The 23,736-nt window shown below is 38.9% G+C and overlaps 2 protein-coding genes across 2 annotated transcripts in view; both read right to left on the bottom strand.

The window, feature by feature from the left end:
• Positions 1-2,992: 2,992 nt before the first annotated feature.
• Positions 2,993-11,539, bottom strand: LOC103277827 (carbohydrate sulfotransferase 8). Its single transcript, XM_008104383.3, has 3 exons — positions 11,389-11,539; positions 9,348-9,495; positions 2,993-8,140 (listed from the first exon to the last, which is right to left on the bottom strand). Exons 2-3 carry the CDS (start codon positions 9,448-9,450, stop codon positions 7,329-7,331), a joined length of 915 nt encoding a protein of 304 aa, XP_008102590.1. The 5' UTR covers positions 9,451-9,495; positions 11,389-11,539; the 3' UTR covers positions 2,993-7,328.
• A 4,504-nt stretch (positions 11,540-16,043) lies between these two features.
• Positions 16,044-23,736, bottom strand: part of rtf1 (RTF1 homolog, Paf1/RNA polymerase II complex component) — a 32,808-nt gene continuing 25,115 nt past the window's right edge. The window contains exons 15-18 of the mRNA XM_003214542.3: positions 20,971-21,048; positions 20,224-20,319; positions 19,846-19,957; positions 16,044-18,491 (exon numbers count right to left, since the gene is read on the bottom strand). Coding sequence (XP_003214590.1) covers positions 18,385-18,491; positions 19,846-19,957; positions 20,224-20,319; positions 20,971-21,048 — 393 coding nt within the window. The 3' untranslated portion in view covers positions 16,044-18,384. The remainder of the gene's footprint in view (positions 18,492-19,845; positions 19,958-20,223; positions 20,320-20,970; positions 21,049-23,736) is intronic.

Consider the following 23,736-nt stretch of genomic DNA (forward strand, 5'->3'; position numbering starts at 1 on the left):
TGATGTCCCAAGGGATGGAAATCATTGCTAGTCCACTAAGTATCTGGTCTGTCATTAAACTTCTAGATACACTTTCCACTCTCTCCATGGTTGAAAACGATCTTTCCATGCTGCATGTTGTTTCTGGTAGAGTAGCTAACACAGTCAAAATGAAATTTATTGACTGATAGTAGGTTTTGTCACACAGTTCCAACACTTTAAGTACCAGGGGCACCGAAAACTAAAGAGAGTGCGCTGAGGGCCCAGGCACGGACAAGGATGCCACTGTGCCACGTACCAGTAAGGCCTTCTCGTGGACCACCCTGAGAATTTTGGGGGGGGCTGAAGCCCCTCAAGCCCCCCCCCTCCCTGGTTACATGCCTTCCCCCACATAAATTATAGGAAAGGTTCCCAATCTTTCATTAACTTATCAATTGATTTTGATCTCATTAGCAGGATTTTGGAGTTTCAAGTGTTCTCAATGTAGCCCTCCCCATTCTGCCAGTCACTTATTTCACCACTTAGTCATGCAAGGGGGAGTAGCTGAAAGTGATATGCAATACCAAGGTGTCTATTTTTTTCTTGGCCAGGACTTTGCTCCATACTGTGCACCAGGATGGATCTTATAAAGCTGGGCTGTAATATTGTGAGGAACATTCCATATGAAGGTCACCATAAGTTGATAGGAAACTTGAAGTCACACACTCATATAGATATGGAATGGCTTCAAGTTGATAGCACCCATTTTAAGCATATCATAGAATCATAGAATAGTAGAGTTGGAAGAGACCTCATGGGCCATCCAGTCCAACCCCCTGCCAAGAAGCAGGAAATCACATTCATAGCACCCCCGACAGATGGCCATCCAGCCTCTGCTTAAAAGCCTCCAAAGAAGGAGCCTCTACCACAGTCCGGGGGAGAGAGTTCCACTGCCGAACAGCCCTCACTGTGAGGAAGTTCTTCCTAATGTTCAGGTGGAATCTCCTTTCCTGTAGTTTGAAGCCATTGTTCCGTGTCCTAGTCTGCAGGGCAGCAGAAAACAAGCTTGCTCCCTCCTCCCTATGACTTCCCCTCACATATTTGTACATGGCTATCATGTCTCCTCTCAGCCTTCTCTTCTGCAGGCTAAACATGCCCAGTTCTTTAAGCCTCTCCTCATAGGGCTTGTTCTCCAGACCTCTGATCATTTTAGTTGCCCTCCTCTGGACGCTTTCCAGCTTGTCAACATCTCCCTTCAACTACAGTGCCCAGAATTGGACACAGTATTCCAGGTGTGGTCTGACCAAGGCAGAATAGAGGGGGAGCATGACTTCCCTGGATCTAGACGCTATTCCCCTATTGATGCAGGCCAGAATCCCGTTGGCTTTCTTAGCAGCCGCATCACATTGCTGGCTCATGTTTAACTTGTTGTCCACAAGGACTCCAAGATCTTTTTCACATGTACTGCTGTCTAGCCAGGTGTCCCCCATTCTGTATCTTTGCATTCCATTTTTTCTGCCGAAGTGAAGTATCCTGCATTTGTCCCTGTTGAACTTCATTTTGTTAGTTTCGGCCCATCTCTCTAGTCTGTCAAGATCGTTTTGAATTCTGCTCCTGTCTTCTGGAGTGTTGGCTATCCCTCCCAGTTTGGTGTCGTCTGCAAACTTGATGATTGTGCCTTCTAACCCTTCGTCTAAGTCATTAATAAAGATATTGAACAGAACCGGGCCCAGGACAGAACCCTGCGGCACTCCACTCGTGACTTCTTTCCAAGATGAGAACGACGCATTGGTGAGCACCCTTTGGGTTCGTTCGCTTAGCCAATTACAGATCCACCTAACTGTAGTTTTGTCTAGCCCACATTTTACTAGTTTGTTTGCCAGAAGGTCGTGGGGGACTTTGTCGAAGGCCTTACTGAAATCCAGGTACTCTACATCCACGGCATTCCCTGTATCGACCCAACTCGTAACTCTGTCGAAAAAAGAGATCAGATTAGTCTGGCATGACTTGTTTTTGGTAAATCCGTGTTGACTATTAGCAATGACTGCCTGTATATTTTTACTATATACAGTAGAGTCTCACTTATCCAAGCAAAGCGGGCTGGCAGAACCTTGGATAAGCGAATATCTTGGATAATAAGGAGGGATTAAGGAAAAGCCTATTAAATATCAAATTAGGTTATGATTTTACAAATTAAGCACCAAAACATCATGTTATACAACAAATTTGACAGAAAAGGTAGTTTAATACGCAGTAATGCTATGTTGTAATTACTGTATTTGTGAATTTAGCACCAAAATATCACGATATATTGAAAACATTGACGACAAAAATGGCTTGGATTATCCAGAGGCTTGGATAAGTGAGACTCTACTGTAGTTGGTGTATTATTTTAAGATTTTAAAGTGTTTTCACCACTGTATGTCACATATTTCACACACTGTGAAGAGTTCCAGTCTAATTTATCAAAACAAAATTGGCTAATTAAAAGAGCCAATATCACATATTATAGTTTTGTATCATGAGCTGTAATACAGCTTGGTTCAAAATTATCTGAAATACTATATCTACTTATACAAGCTGTTCCCAACCTTTTCAAAGTCGCAAGCCCATAGAGGCAAAGTGACCCGCGACCCCGATACATTAAATTTAATAGAGTAAATGAAAACAAATGAAAAATATATTTTTCAGTATAATAGAATTTGAAATAATGTTAACTTCTGATATATGTAATGCCATAGTCCCCTAGCATCCTGACAGGTTTGTTTATAGTAGATTTTAGAATTCTGCAAGATGAACCCAGGACATCCACCCAGGACACACCTTTTTAACCTGTGTTTTTCAGCCAATGATGCAATTTAGCTTGCATTTTCAGCAAGCATCATCTAGCCACCCCTCCCCTCCCTTTTATCCCAGTTTCTCACAATGCACTAAGGGATCAGCAGCACTGAAAATGTGTAAAGAGGAAATTCTGAATTTTAAACCCATCATTTGAGATCAAGGATTAACTGAAGAATGAAGCATTTCAGAGCAGTGTTTGGCTCTTATATTTATTCCAAGAGAATTGGACTGCAAAACATCATTATTCTATGTATCCGGGTACAAAGTATGTTTACAATGCAATTCTAATTTTTGAATGACAGTGTCAGATTGGAAATGTCCTCCTCTACAGCAGATGGCTAATGAGTCATTAGCAGCTTTCTATTTTGCAGACACCTTGTTGTGCCTTGTGACGTGCTGTCGGCCAGATTGTGTGGGATGATTCAGAAGGAGAGAGCAGAACCTAATAGTCCTTTCTTATGATGGAGCTATCAGCCTTCTCATTCACTTTCACCCTTCAATTCTAAAGGATCCATAGATATCTTCATACAAAAACATGCAGCAGTCAGTGGAGATATGGAGGTGAGAGCAAGCTTTTGGAAGCAGACTCTCCCCCGACACTTCCTTCATATTGATATTGTTCTTAGATTTGTCTGCACAAGCATTTGCAGACACTTTCCCACAGTGCATTTATATTGTTGGAACATCAGGGATGATTTGTACCAAAGAAGGTTAAAACAGTGTGTTGTCAAAGGCTTTCATTGTCGGAATCACTGGGTTGCTGTGAGTATGACTATGTTCCAGAAGTATTCTGACGTTTCACCCACATCTATGGCAGACATCCTCAGAGGTTGTGAGGTAGGTTAAAACAGCCATAAGTACTGTAGGAAACAACTTTACACAGTTATAGCAATTTGATATCACTTTCATTGCCAGGGTTCATTTCTAAATCCTAGAATTTGCTATTTGTTAAGAGACTGAGGATGCATCTACAATGTAGAAAGCAGCTTGACACCACTTTGACTGTTATGGCTCAATGGTATGGAATTAGGAGAGTTGTGGTTTTACAAGGTCTTTAGCCTTCTCTGCCAAAGAGTGCTGGTGCCTCACCAAACTATGATCCCAGGATTCCACAGCATTGAGTCATGGGAGTTAAAGGGGTATCAAATTGCATTAATGCTGCAATGTAGATGCACTCTTAGAGTTCTGCTAGAATGCTCCAACATAATTTGCTGAACTAATAATTTCCACTACATGATTCAATCCAAATCTTCCCTCTCAAGGTACAATGGCTATAGTAATTCAAGAGAGTACACTAGAAGTCTCTGTCATTCTAAGTGCCACTTTTAACTTAAGTTTCAAACTCAGTTCCCTGAGGTAATTCAGAGTGATATACTTGTTGGCCCATTAATGTGGTTCATGAGACTCCGAAGCATCAGTTCTCCTGAGAGAAAAAGGGTGTCCTTTTTAAAATTGTACTAAAGTCTTTAAGTATTTAAAAGAAGTGCTTTCATTTCAAAGCTGGAGGAACACTATATGTTCAGGATTAGAATCAAGGTAAGGAGAAACAATATTCCAGGTATGCATTCAGCCATACACACACACACAGAAATATATGAATAAAAATGCCTCCAGTTACCATAAGGAAATAGAAGTTGGCATCCTAATTGTATTGAAGAGAAGTTAATGCCCTGGTTGTATTGAAGAGAAGGTGCACAAAGACGGGAAAGACAGGCAGTATGAGGCCACCACAAGGAAGTTGACTCAGGCGATAAGACCTTTTAACATCTCTATAATGTTTATTTATGGAGATTTATTTTATAATCCTTAAAGTCACCACAAGTTCAGTTAGTTTTATTTTATCTTAGCTGAGTCATAGCTTTTCTCATCTCTTACCAATTCACACCCCAAATTCAAGAGGGAGGGTGCTCCCTTAGTTGTTTGAGGGGAAGGCACAGAGGAAAGATTAGTTCTAGTCATTCTTCCCAACAGTTACTCTCTCACCTCTGTCATTTACCTCATCCCTTCCCTCATGTTGTTTGCCATTTTCCTCATACCCTCTGAGTGAGGTGATGTGGGGCTTCCTCCCCATGGAAAATATTCTCCACTCCCCCATTTTTAGCTGACCACTGTGGAGGCCAAAGCCCCGCCCTGTGACGGAGGGGCAGGAGAAGCCATGACAAAGTATTGCCTTCTTCTCTTCCCCTCCCACCCCCACAAAAAGAACCGGATTTCTCTGCTGGAAGTACATACCATCTAGTAATTCACAGAGGAAGACATGACCAGGTACTATTGGAGTGTGATCAAAATGGCAAAAGTTATTGATAGGTACATGCTTGAACACAATAGTATTCAGTTTTTCCTTTGTTAACATATAGCTTCTAATTGACCATATACAAAACACTCTTACTCTAATATTAAAAAATCGATACATTGTCTGTTTGTTTGCACAAAACATGCGGGGAAAATTACAACTGCATATGCTCTGGGGGTGCGTGCCGCCATTGGAGGAGTGTGAGAGAAAGAAACTAGAGCTGACGTGGTCTATCCGATGCAATTTTCTGAATCAGCACCACAAATAACCAAACTGAATCTAAAGTTGACCAAAAACTGATTCGTAACCTTTTTGGTACTAATGTTGGAGAGAGGTCCCTGGTCAAAGTGGTTATTGGCCAAAAAAGTGTTGGAAACCACTGTTCTAACTGGTTCATACCTATGTAGCTGTATATTTTATCTCTTAGAGTACACTTCTCTGTACTTCTTCATTTTAATTTGTGGTGCCAGGGCTCCCTATCTTACCACAGAAATATGCTCCTTTGAGTGTGTGTGTGCATGCATGCGCGTGCACACATGTGTTTTAGTATTGTTCAAATGGCATCTTTCCTTTGCAGCAATGGAAATATGCCAACAACAAAGAGGGAAAGAAGAAGGAGAATAGAAAAACTTTTAAAACCCTTTTCTGTACTTCTATAAATAGAAAATTTTTTTAGAGAAACTGAGATGCTTTGGAGTTACCAACATGACCTCTTAATTAATGATGCAGCAATACTCTGTATCGACCCTAGAGGTGACCATATATTGTAGAATGCATGCAGTTTGGCACCACTTCCACTACCATGGTTCATCTGCTTCAGACGCAGCACTTACCCCTTTTGTTTTTGTTGTAACTCATTGCTCTGTTTTACAGATTTGTTATGTAGGTCTGTTGCTCTTCACAGCCTTACTGCAGTATTTGCTAGTTGCTTTTTGGTAAGAAATTTCTTAAAGATACCCATCTTTTACTAAGAGTATTTATCCTGAATGGTCGCTCTGTGGTGGTAGTGAAGATCAGTCTATAAACATCTTTAAATATACTAAAATTCATTGATCAATTAAAAATAGCTCCAGTTTTTAAGCTGTCCCTTAGTGTCTGTGAGAGAGTATCTGCCAGATATCTCAATTTCACAATCTTCACATTGTAGCAAAGGAAGCTGATGAAGAAACACAGCCTACAAACTATCTACAGTTCCACTAAGAAAATCCAACAAATGTTATGTTCAGCGAAGGACAAGAGGGATCCTCTCACCTCTGCAGGAGTCTACCGTATACCATGCAGTTGTGGCCAAGTCTACATAGGGACCACCAAACGCAGTGCTCAAACACGAGTCAAAGAACATGAAAGGCACTGCAGACTAACTCAACCAGAGAACTCAGCCGTAGCAGAGCACTTGATGAGACAACCTGGACACAGTATATTATTTGAGAACACAGAAATGCTAGACTACTCTATCAACCACTATGTTAGACTACACAGAGAAGCTACTGAAATCCACAAGCATGTGGACAATTTCAACAGAAAGGAGAAAACCATGAAAATGAACAAAATCAGTATTTAAATAAAACCCTCTAAAATCAGGATAGTAAATAATGAACAAGACTCAGAAAACAGGGGAATTCCAGACATTAAACTATCAGGACCAGCTAACACCTCCCAACAAAGGTTTCCCCAGACAGAAATCAGCCAGGCCTAAAAACTGCAAGTCTTTTCAATGCTAATCAAGGTGATTAATTGCAACATTCACATTTGCCTCCAATAGAAAAGAGTTCTTTCTCCCTCCCTGGACATCATTCCACAGATATATAAGCCTCATTTCCCTAGTTTCCAATATACCTCACAACCTCTGAGGAGGCCTGTCATAAATATGAGCAAAATGTCAGGAGAGAAAGTTTCTGGAACATGGTACTACAGCCTGGAAACCTCACAGCTACCCAAATAAAATTGCATTTATGAGTGTAAGCTAAATAAAACAGTAGTTATCAGGAAAATAACAAAATAAAACAGTAGTTATCAGGAAAATCTACTATGTATGCAAAAATTAGCATATGAAATCAATTTTCAAAATACTATTCGAGATTGATTAGAATGGACTGACGATAGCATCTAAATTTTAAGTGTCTCTGACTGGGGAATTCGGTCACAGTACTGCAATAGAACATCCCTTATATTATTCCTGAAGACCCTGAGTTTCAGAGATAATTCCAGAGCTATGATTGAATCTTATAGAAAAAAGTCAGTTGCAAGAATAGTTGAACAAGGAGAAATCTTTCTGGTAAACCTGCTTGACCTTCTGCATTTGCTCAAAACTCAGTTGCTTGATGTAAGCTGAGGTGATAGCCTTGCTGGTCCGTTTCTCTGAACTATTCATTTTTCCATTTGGATAATGGAGACTCTCTGGCGCACCAATTCTCCTAAGAACATGGTCAACATCTTCAGCCAAAGTCTCCAACTTCCCCAAAATGTCATAGTGGATGTTACAGGGATCACAGAGCAAAAACATGGGCTTCCAGTGTATATCCATATCGCTTTGATTCCTTGTTACCAGATAGTTGACAAACTCCTGGAATGTTATTTTATTTGTGGAATTTATGTCCTTTCTAGAGAATACTTTGATCTCATTTGCCACTGTGATACTGTAATAGGGCTCAGAGTGCAAGAACTTGTCTCTGTAAGCAGAGACCAATCTTTCCAGAGGATGTCTGCTGAACATCACTTTAGTATAGGTGTTGAGAAGCTCCATTTGCTGTTCAGGAGGGTAAGTACTCAACCTCTTGAGAAGTTTTGTTGTGTGGATTCTCTCATGGTTTACTTCCGTTGTATCCCTGCTTAGGTTGAGTGTAAAGAGTAGAATGATTTTCTTCCAATTTGAACAACCGACTTTTGGCACTTCACAGTAAATAAATTTATGATTCTCATCGACAAAAAGCTGCCAAGCAACATTATGCTCCAATTGCCATTCTGAACTCGACGAACTATTCTTCAGGCAGGTGTTATTCAGGATGTCTCTACGATTACGTTGCTTTTTTAGCCAAATGTCTTCGAAACCTGGAATAAAGATTTTGGGGGGGAGGCATAATTAGAAGAATGACATGTTCTTTGGGCACGATGGGGACGGAAGCATAAGTGAAGTAGTAACCATATAGGCTTGTGGGGTTTTTAACATTCAATAACCCTTGGTTTTATTGTCAACATTTTAATCCTCTTCATATATGGAAATTAATGACAGCAAGACATGCAATATTTTTAAAAAATACAAATATGATCCACAGAATTAAACATGAAAAAAGTTCAAGGCTGAAATAAATTCATTGAACGTAGAACCATCCTAGAAAAACAAACTTTGTGGTACTCATTTTTATAAAGTAAGCCAGAATTCTAGAGATGTTATTGTCTGCAAATAATGTCATGGCCACTGAGTACCCACGGAATACTATAAATGACACTAGAATAATCTGACTTTATAATAGAATGTCTCTCTAGCACTTTAAAACATATTTTAATGTAGCCTTTTTTGTGGCCTTGGGAATTTTTGCAGATTATTTTATTGACTCGCTTGTCAAAAAGTGATCCAACGATCTCTTGGAAATAAGCAGTATTTGGCTTCCTATGCATAAATCATGGAGTCCCCAGTGGCACAGTAGATTAAACTGCTGAGCTGCTGAACTTGCTGACTGAAAGATTGGCGGTTCAAATCCAGGGAGCAGGGGTGAGCTCCTGCTGTTAGCCCCAGCTTCTGCCAACCTAGCAGTTCAAAAACATGCAAATGTGAGTAGATCAATAGGTACCGCTCCGGCGGGAAGGTAATGGTGCTCCATGCAGTCATGCCATCCACATGACCTTGAAGGCGTCTACAGACAACACTAGCTATTTGGTTTAGAAATGGAGATGAGCACCAACCCCCAGAGTTGGATATGCCTAGACTTAATGTCAGGGGAAAACCTTTACCTTTCCTTATGCATAAATCAGAATGACTTTCACTTTTCTAAAGTGATTTATTGACTAGAGTTTCATGATTGTCACTGGGCACTTTTTTATATGATTGCCCAAACCTTCCCTTGATTGATCAGGCTAAAAGTACAGCCATATATTTTCCCCCACCATTTTCCCTTCATTCCAGTCTTTCCTTCCCCTGAATAACACGTGTAATTGTACAAGTTCTTCATAGACACATCTTAAAATCTTGTTGTTTTAAATGTTTTAGTGGCAATTACGTAAATTTTGCTATAGCACAGTGCTAGACTCTGACCCTTACCTGTCATTTTCATCTTCCAAACAGGAAATAACCCAAGAAAAAAAGATCCAAGCAGAATAATGAAAAGGAGGAAAATGAACAATTTTTCAAGAAGGTGGTTCATGTTGTTTTCCCAAAAAACCAAGCGTGTTGGTCTTTATGAAAAATCCTAGACAATTGAAATAACAGAACCAGGCTGTTATAAATATGAATATATATATTACACAACACAAAAGAAGAATTTCATTGTATCTTAAACAACTGCCCTGTTCACATTACAGATATACATGCATACATATTGGTATAATACAGCTTGGGATGTCATCTCTTAAAAATAAGTAATTAAACTTTCTTTATTATAGGCCTAATGTAGCCTGGAGCCCCGGTGGCGAAGTGTGTTAAAGCACTGAGCTGCTGAACTTGCAGATCGAAAGGTCACAGGTTCAAATTCCGGGAGTGGAGTGAGTGCCTGCTGTTAGCTCCAGCTTCTGTCAACCTAGCAGTTCGAAAACATGCCAATGTGAGTAGATCAATAGGTACCTCTCCAGCAGGAAGGTAATGGCGCTCCATGCAGTCATGCCGACCACATGACCTTGGAGGTGTCTGTGGACAACGCCGGCTCTTTGGCTTAGAAATGGAGATGAGCACCAACCCCCAGAGTCAGACATGACTGGACTTAATGTCAGGGAAAACCTTTACCTTTTAATGTAGCCTACATTGTGTTGTCTTCTGGATCTTACAAGTAGAGATCTAAAGCATATCCATAAAGTCGAGCAACAACTACGACGTCTAGTTGCCACCAAGATCTCCCCGATGAAAAGAGAGGCACAATTGGCAATGGTAGAAGGAAGAAATGCCATTGCTATCCAGGAGGTGTTACACAGCTAAGTAGTTGTTACCGCTCCTGCTACCACCAAATATGCTAGGTAAATGGCAGCGGCAGATAGTACTAGCAGTGGTTAATTCTGCTTATGTCTTAAGGCACTCACTCCACACTGTTCCAGAACATTTTAAGCTGCTGGTGCATTCCCGCAAAAGAGAAGAAAGGAAACAGAAAACAAAGGAAGCACTTTTCCTGTCTCCATTTCTGACTAATTTTCAAAAGTAAGGAGGAGGAGCTGTGCATTTGTGGGCTATATGCAGACCTTGGGAACTTGGGAACTCCTACGCCCACCAATCTGCATTACCCCCTGTTCCAGAGAATACAAAAAAATCCAGAAAAGTTTTAGCTTGAAAAAATAGGCTAGTTTTGGCTTTAAAATGCTATTTCAGAGGGCTACCCTGAAAAAAGGGGGAGGATTTAAAAGTGTGTCCAAAAGTGACTGGAAATGATGGAGTTATCCTCATGGTGGCTCTAGTGCAGGGGTGGGGGACCTTTTTTCTGCAATGGGCCATTTGAATATGTATAGCATAATTTGCAGTCCATATACAGTATTAATTAATTAATTAATTAATAAGTTATAAAATTATGTATTGTTGTATTTTTATTAAAAAAAATATATTACAAACCAAATTGAAGTTCCAAAGACCTTGTGGCCCATGCAAATTCCTGCATGTACACAAGCTTACAGGCTTCGGTTTAGTAGGCAAAAACAAGAGTGGAAGAAGCAGAACATGCCCGCATGAGGAGAGGAACCTGGAAGCGGCTCGGGTCTGACTAGTAAACAGAACCTGGCCCACAGAAGAGTTAGCATGGCAGCTCAGAGGAGCAGCAAGACTTGGGTTAAATTGGCAGGCTGGAGCAGGCGTCCTTCCCTGTGCCAGGCCACACCAAATTTTGCGGGTCTCACAGAGCCAGCGGGCAAGACATTTCCTGCCCTCTATTGTGCCCTGCTAGAAAATTCATGTCAGAATTGTCACAGACAGAAACAGTCAACATTATAGGGGAAACGCCTGACAGGCAAAGGCATTATAATTAGAACCCTATTATTCATTGGGACAGGGAGGAGAGGGAGCAAGGATGGAAAAGCCTAGTACAAAAATTGCAACCTGCCTCCCACCTCCTACAGTGCTGCCAACAGTCTACCTTCATCCCCATGCCAACACTGAAACCACAACAAACCAGGCAAAAAAGATCCACGGATATCACAGGGCTCCTGTGGAGTGATACAGCATTCCCCTTGATCCAACATTGAAAAGAGCAGAAAGAATGCCGGAGGAGAATAGCCTGGGCTTATAAAACCTCTGGCCCTGCCCTCCCCATGTGAACTCCCTCATCAGACACACACATCAGGCAGTTTAACTCTGATCTATCCAGGGAGGCCATCAAAGGTGCCCTTTCACTCACAGTGCCACAGATGCATGGTCTTGGGTGCAAGTTATTTTACTTTCATTGCTGTTCTAATACTGCACCTTAAATTTGAATCATGTTCAAAGTTCATTTCATCTGTTCTTGAGGTTTTTTATGTGTTCTTAATTTCCTTAATCTTCATCTGAGATACAGTTTTTGCAAGGATTGTTAAAGGTACCAGATTTGAGTTATTACTTGTTTAGTATTTGGGAGCAGAAAATTGATAGGGTTTTGTGTGTTTTCTGGGCTGTATGGCCATGTTCCAGAAGTATTCTCTCCTGACATTTCGCCCACATTTATGGCAGGCATCCTCAGAGGTTGTACTTCACAACCTCTGAGGATGCCTGCCATAGATGTGGGCAAAACGTCAGGAGAGAATACTTCTGGAACATGGCCATTCAGCTAGGGAAACACACAACAACGCTGTGATTCTAGCCATGAAAGCCTTTGACAGACCAAATGATTTTGGAGTCCATATATGGCCCCTGAGTCAGAAATTCCCCACCACTTCTCTAATGATATGACATAGCTCACTGTGTTCCAAGAGGAGCTTGATATGAGCCTCCCTGCCCTGAGACCTACGCAAGGGCAAACCCAGCTATTTGCTGAACCATATGAGTGTCCCTGAATAAAGCAAAACAGCATGGGACGTTTACAAAGCAACAGAAATGTCAGAAGGAGGACATTCTTAAAATAAAAAAGTGATACAACAGATCATAAGATAATTCTGCCTGAAATGCAGGCATTTATATTCCACCATCTAAGGAAATACATTAAAAAGTATTTTTAATGTACTAAAAAGCAAAAATATACTATTCTAGGAGTAAGAACATAATTTATTACTAGCCTTAATGAAATACAGACTTATCATAAATGCACGTTATATTACTCTTCTATATCTCTCTATTAACCAAACGATGACATACTGCTTGGAAATCCTGACTATTATTATTATTATTATTACTACTACTACTACTACTACTACTACTACTACTATTATTATTATTATTATTATTTTATTTTCCAACTGTCGTACTGGAACAACAATGATTATTTAGTTTAACTTTAACAGTTTTTGGCAGTTCTTTGTTAGAGCATTTCCAATGTCAGCTGCCTCTAAGCTAGCGATTTTATTCGAAGTGTTTAATGCTAGTGCTAATGCTTTTTGCTTTTTCTTTTTAGTGTGTTTCTTTGCCAAGTACTTTTGCATTTTTATATCGCCATTTGTTCAGATTGTTATATATATAAATAAAATATGGACACTTTAGCTTTGGTTTTTGGTTTCTCTCCCCCCCCCCCTTTTTTGATCCTTTTTTAATCTCAGTTTTCCTACTTTCTATACAATCAAATGTTCTCACTCTTTCGATGTTAATTTACTCTATCTTATAAGGTAAAACTTCAATTAATTTTTTTAAAATGTCAGAAAGAGGAAAGTACCCAATACATCAGTGGTTCTCAACCTGTGGGTTCCCAGGTGCCTACAACTCTCAGAAATCCCAGCTAGTTTACCAGCTGTTAGGATTTCTGGGAGTTGAAGGACAAAACTTCTGGTGATCCATAGGTTGAGAACCACTACAATACACCAAAGTGCCTCTGACCTGTAACTGAGCTCAGATTCCTCTTTTTCTCTCATACAGCTTCATTGATACCCTTTCCAGAGCTAAGAGGAGTGTGTCATGTTTCCTCAAACTATTGTTTTTTTCTCTTCAAAAGAAACCCCTGCATCTAAAAACTATCTTCCAGCAGTTCACCCTTCCTACCAAATGATCCATCTCGCAGTCACCCTAAATCAACACAATATTATAACATTATTTATTGTTGTTATTATTATATTTATTTATACTCCACTTTATCTCTCCCACAGGAGACTCAAAGCAGCTTTATATAAAAGCATCAGCATACAAATTTAAATATACAAATATGTATAAAAACAGGATTAAAACAGGATTAAATATAAACAATATTTTTAAAATTCCCAGTTAAAAATCATTAAAACATGTTCAAAATTATTTTTAAAAACACAGCACCACGTGAACTGATCGTTAAAACCTTCTTCTTTAAAAGCCTTTCTGAATAAAAATGTTTCAGCCTGCTGCCAGAAAGACAGCAGGGAGGGGGCCATTCTGGCTTCCCTGGGCAGGGAGTCCAAGAGTCAAGGGGTGGCCACTGAGAAGGCCTGCTCTTTAATTCCCACTATCTGCTACATCCCAGACAGCAATCAGACTTTGCTCTGCGACAAACCACACTAAATAGACGACCCACAGTGGCACGACTAGGCTCTCACAACTGCAGAAACAAAACAAGATATGTTAACATCTCTTACATTTCACGGGATCAGCCTCTAGTCCTCCGGAATGAATACTCACGTATGCTTCTAGCATTTTGGAGACCTCCACAGATGCATGGTGTCTGCTTCACTGGAAGTGCAATCTTACAGATGAACCAGAAGCCACAGTTCTTATGCCTCCCGAGAACCAAAGCGAGCTCTCCCCTCCTATCAGAATACCTCTGCTATAAACACACACCTACTGGAACCTCTATTGTTGATTCAGCTAATGTTACCTGTTTCTGCTATCTTTGAAATCAGCTTTTTCCTTACTGTTGGATTTGAAGTCTCTGTTGTATGTTAAAGAATTCAGGGGTTCATTTGTAGCTGTGTTCTTGAAACAATCATACATCATCACGCAATGACGCTTTCAAATACTTAAATGCCTCTCCTCAGATTTCACACAACTGCTAATCCGCTCATTTTTCCTGCTAGCAAACTGGTTTTCTCCCATTGTCAACCCTAAAAGAGGAATTAATACCTAGAGGAAATAGTTCTCAGCCTCTGAGGAAATACTTATTTAAAGCTGCAGTTTAATCCTTTCAGAATATGGTATAAATGCCTTTAACCACAAACAAAATTAAAGGTACTTTCAATTTCCTTCTTTCAAAGTCAATTTATTTTAGAAAGACATTTGAAGGTAGCAGAACTTATTTGATGGCATGAAAAGAGCATTTTGCTTTCAATAAATACCCTTTGATAGGAAAAGAGAAGGTTCTGCTGCACAACAACATCCAAGACAGAATTGGGAAAAACTGGATAGATTATCACAATAATCTCAATAGAAAGAAAGCTATATGACCTTATAGCTCCAAGTTGATTCAGTTATTGCCATATAATAAGGAATGGAGAGTCTGTGGTTCTTCAGATGTTGTTGAAGGACAACTCTCACTGTATCTATTTTTTGCTGGCTGGGACTGATGAAATTTGGAATCCAATATATTTGGAAAACCACAGGCTCCTTTACGTACATTGTCTATGGAGTTGAACTTGACAAAGGACCTCTTTACACAGCTCATTTGCATCAGCAAGTGCCGGCGAAAGGGAAGGCACGCGGGGCAGTTTGCAGCTCACATGGAGGGGACGTCCCGGAGAGGGTGCTTTGGCACCCTTTCCCTCTCACCATCAGTGGCGAAACAGGGCATAAATGCCCTGTGTGAAGAGGTGGAAAAGATTAAATGAAGCAGTAACACGTTTTTTCATATATGCATCATAGAGACATAGTTTAACAGAATATGACTAAAGGATTCTGGTAATATAAATGCTACATCAGTAGCTAGATGGAAAATGTACTAAAAAAAGTTATTGGAAACAAAAACGTTAAAATCCCAAAGGTGTGGAAAAACCGATTTTATTGGCTATATAAACATGAGTTTGCCCCCCATCAAAAAGATGAACCTTTCTGTTCCTCCAGCCCTAACAATGCACTCCCTATGGTATTGGGAAATTTAGAATGGGGCAGAACATATTTTTGCGTTTTCCAGGGACTTCCACTGTGCCATACACCACCTCATACTGTAGGGTCTCCTGGCTTTTTGGAAAATAATTTTCAGGAGACTTTGCATGTGGGAAAACCAGTCTCCATTCATCTCCATCCTCCAGTGAATAGCTGGATCCCAACATCTTTATTTCTCATAGGGCACTAATATGTTTCCCATGGACAGTCGTTGCACAAGTTGATATCCTTGCAATCCATTTTCCAGACTCCAAAATGTATTATCAATTTTTAAGCTGACAGTTTAGAAGTGTCCTCACTAGCAGCCCCTAATCTAAAGAATCTTTTTATTGCATCTGTCATTGTGAAAGATGGAATGCAATAAATCTCAGCACTTAGGTCATACCCTCTACAGGGAAGAAACGAAGCTATTTCCCTGTATGTAGACAATTCAAGCAAGAAAATACAGAGAAATTGTTTAGTTTCTTCCCTGTAGAGGGTATAACCTAACTGCTGAGATTTATTGCATTCCATCTTTCACAATCTACACCACAGTACTTTCCAGATTTTGCCAGCGTATACCTCTGTTGTCCAAGAAAAAGAGTCAGTTCAAGGGGAAAATATCAATTGCAAGTTTCTAGAAGCAAAGAATTCAATGTAAGCAGCTTTATTAAAACCAACCAAAGTTTATTTATAGAAGTCTATACATTTGTAACAAATGCTGCCAAGACATCAATGAATTAAAGCAAATAAACCCATCCCTCCCAATGAGCCTATGTTGTCATCACTCAGTCACATGCATTTACAGAGGAGAAAATGTTACACCTTCATACACAATTAATTTCATAGCTATTTGAGAAAAAAATACTCTCTCAATATGTTTTTCTCAGTGAAAAAAAAGGTGGTGGACTAAGACCCATCCATTGCTTCTGCTCAAAGCAGAAGATACATGAGAGTTATCTCAGTCACTTTTGTCCATAATAGGATTCCATTTTCTGATTTAATCATCTCCTCTAATCCAACCAGAAAAGGGGAAACTGATACATATTTACAATTTAAGGAGGTTTTCAGTACTTTGATTATGGAGTTCAGTATCGGGATGTGTACCTCTGTTGCAAACATCTGTTGTAGCCTGCCATGATATAATTAGGTGGGATCATTAGACCATTAGTTAAACTCTGCCTACTCTTCCCTTGCTCCTAGGTCACAGCTTTGTAGAAACTGGTGAGCAATCACAGCCGTTCAAGGGGTTGGTGGTTACATTTTTCTACATTAGAAATGTTGGTATTGGAAACACTGGCGTCTACAGATTAAGTTGCTTGCAAAAATCAAGTGATAGAGATGCATATCTACAAAGGATATCATGATGGCTCCCAAACAGCTATACACTGGTAGAATCTAGAAATTCACTTTAGAAGTACATGTGTAAATAAAGGTCTGCAAAAGTCTGAGAACAGTAGCTAGAAAAAGAAAAAAGCAGAAAACAAAATGATACACATTTACAAAATAGTCCACAAAGCTGTAGACTATCCAGTAAATAAAGCCACGCAGTTCACACAACTTGACAAAAACCCACTTTAGGAGAATACACCACCTCCCCTTTTCATTTCATCAGGTTTTACACAGTTATGTCTCCCTAGTCTTAAATAAGGAAGGAAGAAAAGGGTTAAAGCATCAAGAGGGATCCCAAAGATCACAGCCAAAAATGCAAACTCCTATTCAGATGTAAGCAAAGATTTTGTGGGCTTGCTTTTTGTTGTAAAGAGAGATTTTTCCTGAACCAGAGTCAGCACTTTCCAGCACTGACACTTGTTACCTGGTGTTACCGCTGTATGTAGTTCTCAGTTCATTATAATCCACTGCAGCTCATTTCGAAGAGCTTTTTGATAAAATGTCATTTATTTACATTTTGATCTTTACACCTGAGTGATTATCAAGCAGTCATCTTGTTCCTATTCAAACATTCCATACATACAATCCTTGTGCTAGAGTTGAACTGCACATGTTGTACCAGTTACATATAGGGTCAAAGAACTGCTCTTTTACAGTTTGTTATTTATACTGTATCCTTCCCATTTAGAAAATAAGATTTCATAAACCGGAAATTAAAATAGGAAGAAAATCATAATTATAACAATAAAGTTTAGGTCTGGAAAAGATCAGGCGATAATGAGGCAGAACAAAACAAAGTATTCCATAGATACTGTTGAGGAAGGAGAGAAATATCTAAGCAGTCAAGGAGGATGAACTGGTTTTACCAGAAGAGGGAAGATGAAATACATATATGAGAGGTTACATAGTAAACGTCAGTCAGGCTTTTGTTGTGTGTGTAGGTTTTTTTTTTTTTTTAACAAAAAACATTTACTAAGTTTCCTCTGCTGTTTCAGATGCTAAAATGTAGCTGGTAGAAATCCAAGACAGCTTTAAAGAACTGTGATAGACAGATACAAATTTACTGCCGGTTAAAAATGATTAAAAAAAACTACCTGGAAAAAATTGTCACAACCCGCCCATTCCCACAAAAATGTACACTTCCAACTAAACCAGTTTGTAAATATGCCCTTCTCCAGAGCCAGCAGTCAGGGAGAAAGAAAAGACGGGGGAAAGTGCAGGTGACCTTCACAAGAGGTCTTGTGCCACTGCTTCGACTTGCCTTGCTTGTGGTGGTGAGACAGCCAAGTGCCAACACTGCTTCTTCCACCAATAGGTTCCTGCAGAAATCCGGACTCCGAGTTAACACTGAATACACACAGCTAACCCCAAACAGCTGCATTAAAAAACACCCCCCTAAAAATAGCACAGATCCATATTTGTGGGTGGCAAGAAGAAAGGGCAGAAAAGGAGGTCTATACAGTGAAGAGTCAATGGTTTATATTACAGATGGCTGGCACTATTTAAAGAGTCTCTTCCCAACTCTAGTGCTGCTCCAATCCAAAAGGGCAAATGGAAGAGGGAGGGAAGAAAATAAATCTTGTAGCATGCAGGATCAGAAGCAGGGAGAAGGGGCTCAAATTAGCCCCCGCCGTTTTTTGTAGTCCTCCAAATTCAGCGATCGTCGGGGAGCACCATCTTTTGCGGGGGGAGCTTTGGAGGTGATGGCCAGTGTTTTGGACTCTGTGGGAAGACAAGGCACAGAGACACATGTCATCACCGTTCATAGTTCTCTTCAAACCACAGGGCTGAAGGCAAGATGTCACTTCTGAAAGCCATCTACAGAGGACACTGTTGGTCATGAATATAGTGCAAAAAAAAAAAAAAGGCAAAAACCCCCAAAACATAGCAGAAGACAGATCTAGGAAATAAATCCCTACTTCTTGCAGTTCGGTTGACTTTCTAAGATGTAAAAAAAAGGCAATAAAGCAGTGGTAAGAAAGATAACCCACCAAATACTGATGAGGACGATAATCTCAGATAATGTTAGGAGGCATATATCCCATTAATCCTAGTATGTACAGTATAGTACAGAAAGACATTCTGGAAATCATAGTCCAATTTCTGGACCGTCAAACATTCTCCATCCATATAGTGAAGCTTGCCAATTGCTCCAGCAGTATTTACAAAGAGTAAGAATACAATGTGTTGTCGAAGGCTTTCATGGCCGGGATTCAGAGGGTTGTTGTATGTCTTTCGGGCTGTGTGGCCATGTTCCAGAAGTATTCTCTCCTGACGTTTCACCCACATCTATGGCAGGCATCCTCAGAGGTTGTGAGGTATGGATAAACTAGGCAAGGAAAGGAAAATATATATATCTATGGAGAGTCCAGGGTGTGGCAAGAGTCCTTTGTCACTGGGAAGCCAGCATTAATGTTTCAGTTAATCACCCTAATTAGCATTGGAAAGGTTTTGTCTCTTGCCTGGGGGGCATCCTTTGTTCAGTCATTAGCCGTCCTTGGGGCTAATGACTGAACAGAGGAGCCCCAAGGACGGCTAATGACTGAACAAAGGATGCCCCAGGCAAGAGACAAAATCTTTCCAATGCTAATTAGGGTGATTAACTGAAACATTAATGCTGGCTTCCCAGTGACAAAGGACTCTTGCCACACCCTGGACTCTCCACAGATATATTTTTCCTTTCCTTGCCTAGTTTATCCATACCTCACAACCTCTGAGGATGCCTGCCATAGATGTGGGTGAAACGTCAGGAGAGAATACTTCTGGAACATGGCCACACAGCCCGAAAGACATACAACAACCCAGTAAGAGTGCAATCAGTACCAACCAAGACAGCTCTAATATAACCTGAAAATCCTCTCTTTTTCAGTTTCCAGTTCCTTTAACCCACAGTTAACTAGCAAAAGAGGGTCCTTACTAATTCAAGATTATGTATTTAGAATTAGAAGCCAAATAAAACCTAATTTGCTAATTTGTTAGCATTCCATCCACATGTTTTGGGAGTTTGGTAAAAAAAAAAAACACAGTAGAAACTCAGATTTTCTTGACTTTTAATCCCCTTAGCAGTAGAACCTACCTGAGCTGGGAACCTGGAGATCAATCTTTACATCAAAATCATGTACTTTGAAAAGGTCCTCTGAGAGGTCACTGGCCGATTTTGAATTCACATCTTTGTCTTTGCCCTGACTCTGAAAGAGAAGAAATCTTCAAATGACATGGAGCCCAGGTGGGGGAAAAAGCAAGATGAAAAACTACATTTTACTAGCAATTGTGTTCAAAAGTATACAGAAAAGTCTTCATGTCCAAAAGGCAACCCCCCATTTTATTCTCAAAAACAAGAGATAGGTTTGAAGCACAATTTAAAGTAGTTACAGTTGTGTAAACTGGAATTCATGACTTATAATTATGGGTAAGGGAAAGAAAAAGCATACAACATCCAGTTTAAGGGACTTACCTTGGTCATGTCCTTTGGAGCATCTGGCAATACACCCGATCCATATTTTGCATTTAGCTGGGCAAGGATAGCAGCTTGGACAGCGGGATCTCTGGACTGTGGGCAAAAAAGAAAGATGTACCATTTATTTTCTATCTTTGACATCCATTCTGTGTACAACATTTTGAAAGACTTGAAAAGTAACAAAGAGAACTGTATGCTTAATTTCCAAATGTAATACAGTTGTCACACCACATTTGCAGCTGACTCTATACTCAACCTCTTCCAGTCATACCGGAGGACTTAAGAGATTTCTAGAGAGAACAGTTCTGTAGAATCTCTAGGTCCTCCAATGCGATTCTAAGTTCAGCTTCCAGCAGAAGTCAGCTACAGAGTCATGCTGGAAGTCTTAGAAATCCCTAGTGAAATGTTCTCAGGTTTAAAAAATGGCAATTTCATTATTTGGGTTTTTTTTACTTTCACAGGGGTCCTGTACCCTTAACCCCAGTGAATGTGGAGGGTTAGCTGTAGATGTTTTCACTGATTTTCAAAGGATAACATAAATGCTATATTTCAACTATATAATCTCTGTTCTCTCATGTCCTGTTAAAACAGGACATGACTTTGTTATTTTCTGTGACTACATTGTTATGTTAGCAGTTTCACATTTAGATACTATAAAATATGGGTAGATATTTATATTAATCTCTCCATATGCACAACATTTGCCATATTTTCTACTGTTCTCATTGTCTGTGTTTTACTTACATTAGAAACTATTGTGGGTTTACACTGCCGCCTAGTAAAGGGATCCATCTGTTGGTTTTTCATACTACGACTTTCTGCCTGCAGAGAGAGATATGAAGTAAAGTGTCATTATTTGTCTTGTTGATCAAATTATTCAATCTATTCCATTGTCAATGCATAAAACAAAATGGCAAAAAGATCAAAGAAATGTATAGAAGGGAGGAATCTTTAAAGAGGACCAAATAATAGCCATTCCACAAAAGGTGACATAACCCTACCAAATTATGATGTTATCCAATTGGTCCAAATGGTTAAATCTGTAAAAGCCGATAACTCAATTGCATGAATCCACACAGAAAGAAGCATGTTACTAAAACAATATGAAGCAGATATGTTTTGAGCTGAAACTAAAAAACTAGAAGACAAAATACTGAAACTCGTCTATTGAAGAAATGTTCAGTAAATGGACTTGAAACAATTAAATAATTATAAAACAATTTGGCACCATCTCCTACACCAGGGGTCCCCAAACTTTTGAAGCAGAGGGCCGGTCCACAATCCTTCAGACTGTTGAGGGGCCGAGTTATCATTTGAAAAAAACAAAACAAATTCCTATGCATACTGCACATGTCTTATTTGTAGTGCAACAACAACAACGAAAAAACAATACAATATTTAAAAATGAAAACAATTTTAACCAACATAAACCTATCAGGATTTCAATGGAAAGTGTGGGCCTGCTACTGGCCAATGAGATAGTCAAGTTAATTAGGATTGTTGTTGTTGTGTGCCTTCAAGTCATTTCAGACTTTGGCTGAGCCTAAGTCTAAAATTAATTATTTATTTACTGCATTTATTTACTACATTTATATCCCACCCTACATTTCCTACATTTATACCCTGAAGGGGACTCAGAGCAGCTGTATGTACATACAATATATTATATTATTAGCATAACACAATATTAGCATTATATATTACTATATTGAACTATACCACTATACTATTATATAATATGTAATATATAACATATAATTAATATTATTATATGGTATTACTATTATACCATATGTTATATTATATTATATATCGCATAATATTATTATCAATATTATATGTATATACAATATATATTATTGAAACTGATATAAACATATTATATTATAAAACTGAGGGCGGGGGCCAGGTAAATGACCTTGGAGGGCCGCATCCGGCCCCCGGGCCTTAGTTTGGGGACCCCTGTTCTACACCATTTTGTTTTTTTCCTGGAACGTTACTTTTTTCAAACTGAAAGACAAATATAACAAAAGAGAAAAGAATATCTAGAATAAATGACTAATATTGAATGTTAACCTATATAATCAAACTTAACAATAGACTTTAACCATTAGATCCATCCTGGTTGTAAACTAATACAAATAAACTCCTTTCAGGTAAAATTAAATAGAAAAGAGAGCTTTGAATCTATTTGAAGCAGTGCAATAACAACATAATCAAAATAAAATCACATGTTTCAAAACCATACCAAATAATACAAGATGCAAAATTTGGTAAAGGGACAAGGCTTATTTGGGAGTCAGATTTGGGGATAAGAATAATAGAAAAACAATGGGACTCAATTTAGAAAATGTCCCCTCATAAATCTGCAAGATCAGAAAAAAAATCAACTGAAATTGTTTAGAAATTGTATAATTATTCACTAAAACTTCAGGAGATCAATAAGGAAATGTCAGAGCTGTCTTGGCAAAACTGCGGCAAACCAGTGATGGGAATGTTATGTGGCTAACTTGTCCAAAATATGTAGATTCCAGGAGGATGTATTAAAATGGATAAATCAAATGTTCGACCAAAAAGTCTGTTTCACAGGGCCACTATTACTAATTTCTATATTTAAAAGTGAAAATGAAAATGTGCTATATGGAGGATCTTATGGCACTTATGTTAAGTTTCACAATGCTAGAAATTGCTAAAGAAGGGAAACATTAGAAAATCTCTTGATTCAAAGTGCTCTCACAGAAAAATTGACACACAAAGTAAGAGTAGAAGGAGGAAGAGAAATGTAAATATGGCTGAGATTACTTAGTAACCATTCAATGCTTTATATTACTTGTCAGTACTGGATACAAATCTCTCTTACATCAAGTGAGATTTTGGAAGAATGAGTATTGAAGGTTATGAGTAATATATAAACAACATATAATTGTTTAGAAGCTAATTCATATTTATGGTGATTGAAAGAGATAAGGTTCATGATTTCATGATCTAGGGAGGGGAGAGTTGTAGGAAGGGATAGGAAGAGATTTAAAAAATGAAATTATGCTATCTGTATAGAAAGAAAGAACTATTGCATGTACCAGGATTAAAATAGTTAACTTATATTTATTAGAATAATAGGGGGAAAAGAAAACACGTAAAATAATCTTTAAAATGAATTTTTCTTCAAACAATCAATAGAAATCTTTGATAAAAAAGGAAGGGCTGTATTTTTAAGATTTTCTAATGGAAAGTGAGAAGAAAAAACATTCCTTCTCTCTCACCACTCTCTGAACATTTGGGAATAAAAAAAATCTAGATCAGATTGACTCTGCCCCCTTATCTATATTCTATCCTCTGTGATAATACTATGTAACATGATTTTTGTTCCTACGTTATACATGTAATTTCCCAATTGCTTATATCATAAAAACATGGAGAAAATTTATTAAACTGCAAACACTATGTTTTTGCAGGATTCCTGCAGCACATTTTGCTATAGTTTTTCAATGAATATCTGATCGAGTCTCAACC

The sequence above is a fragment of the Anolis carolinensis genome, chromosome 1 (assembly GCF_035594765.1).
Source record: "Anolis carolinensis isolate JA03-04 chromosome 1, rAnoCar3.1.pri, whole genome shotgun sequence".
In the NCBI taxonomy this organism is placed as follows: Eukaryota; Metazoa; Chordata; class Lepidosauria; order Squamata; family Dactyloidae; genus Anolis; species Anolis carolinensis.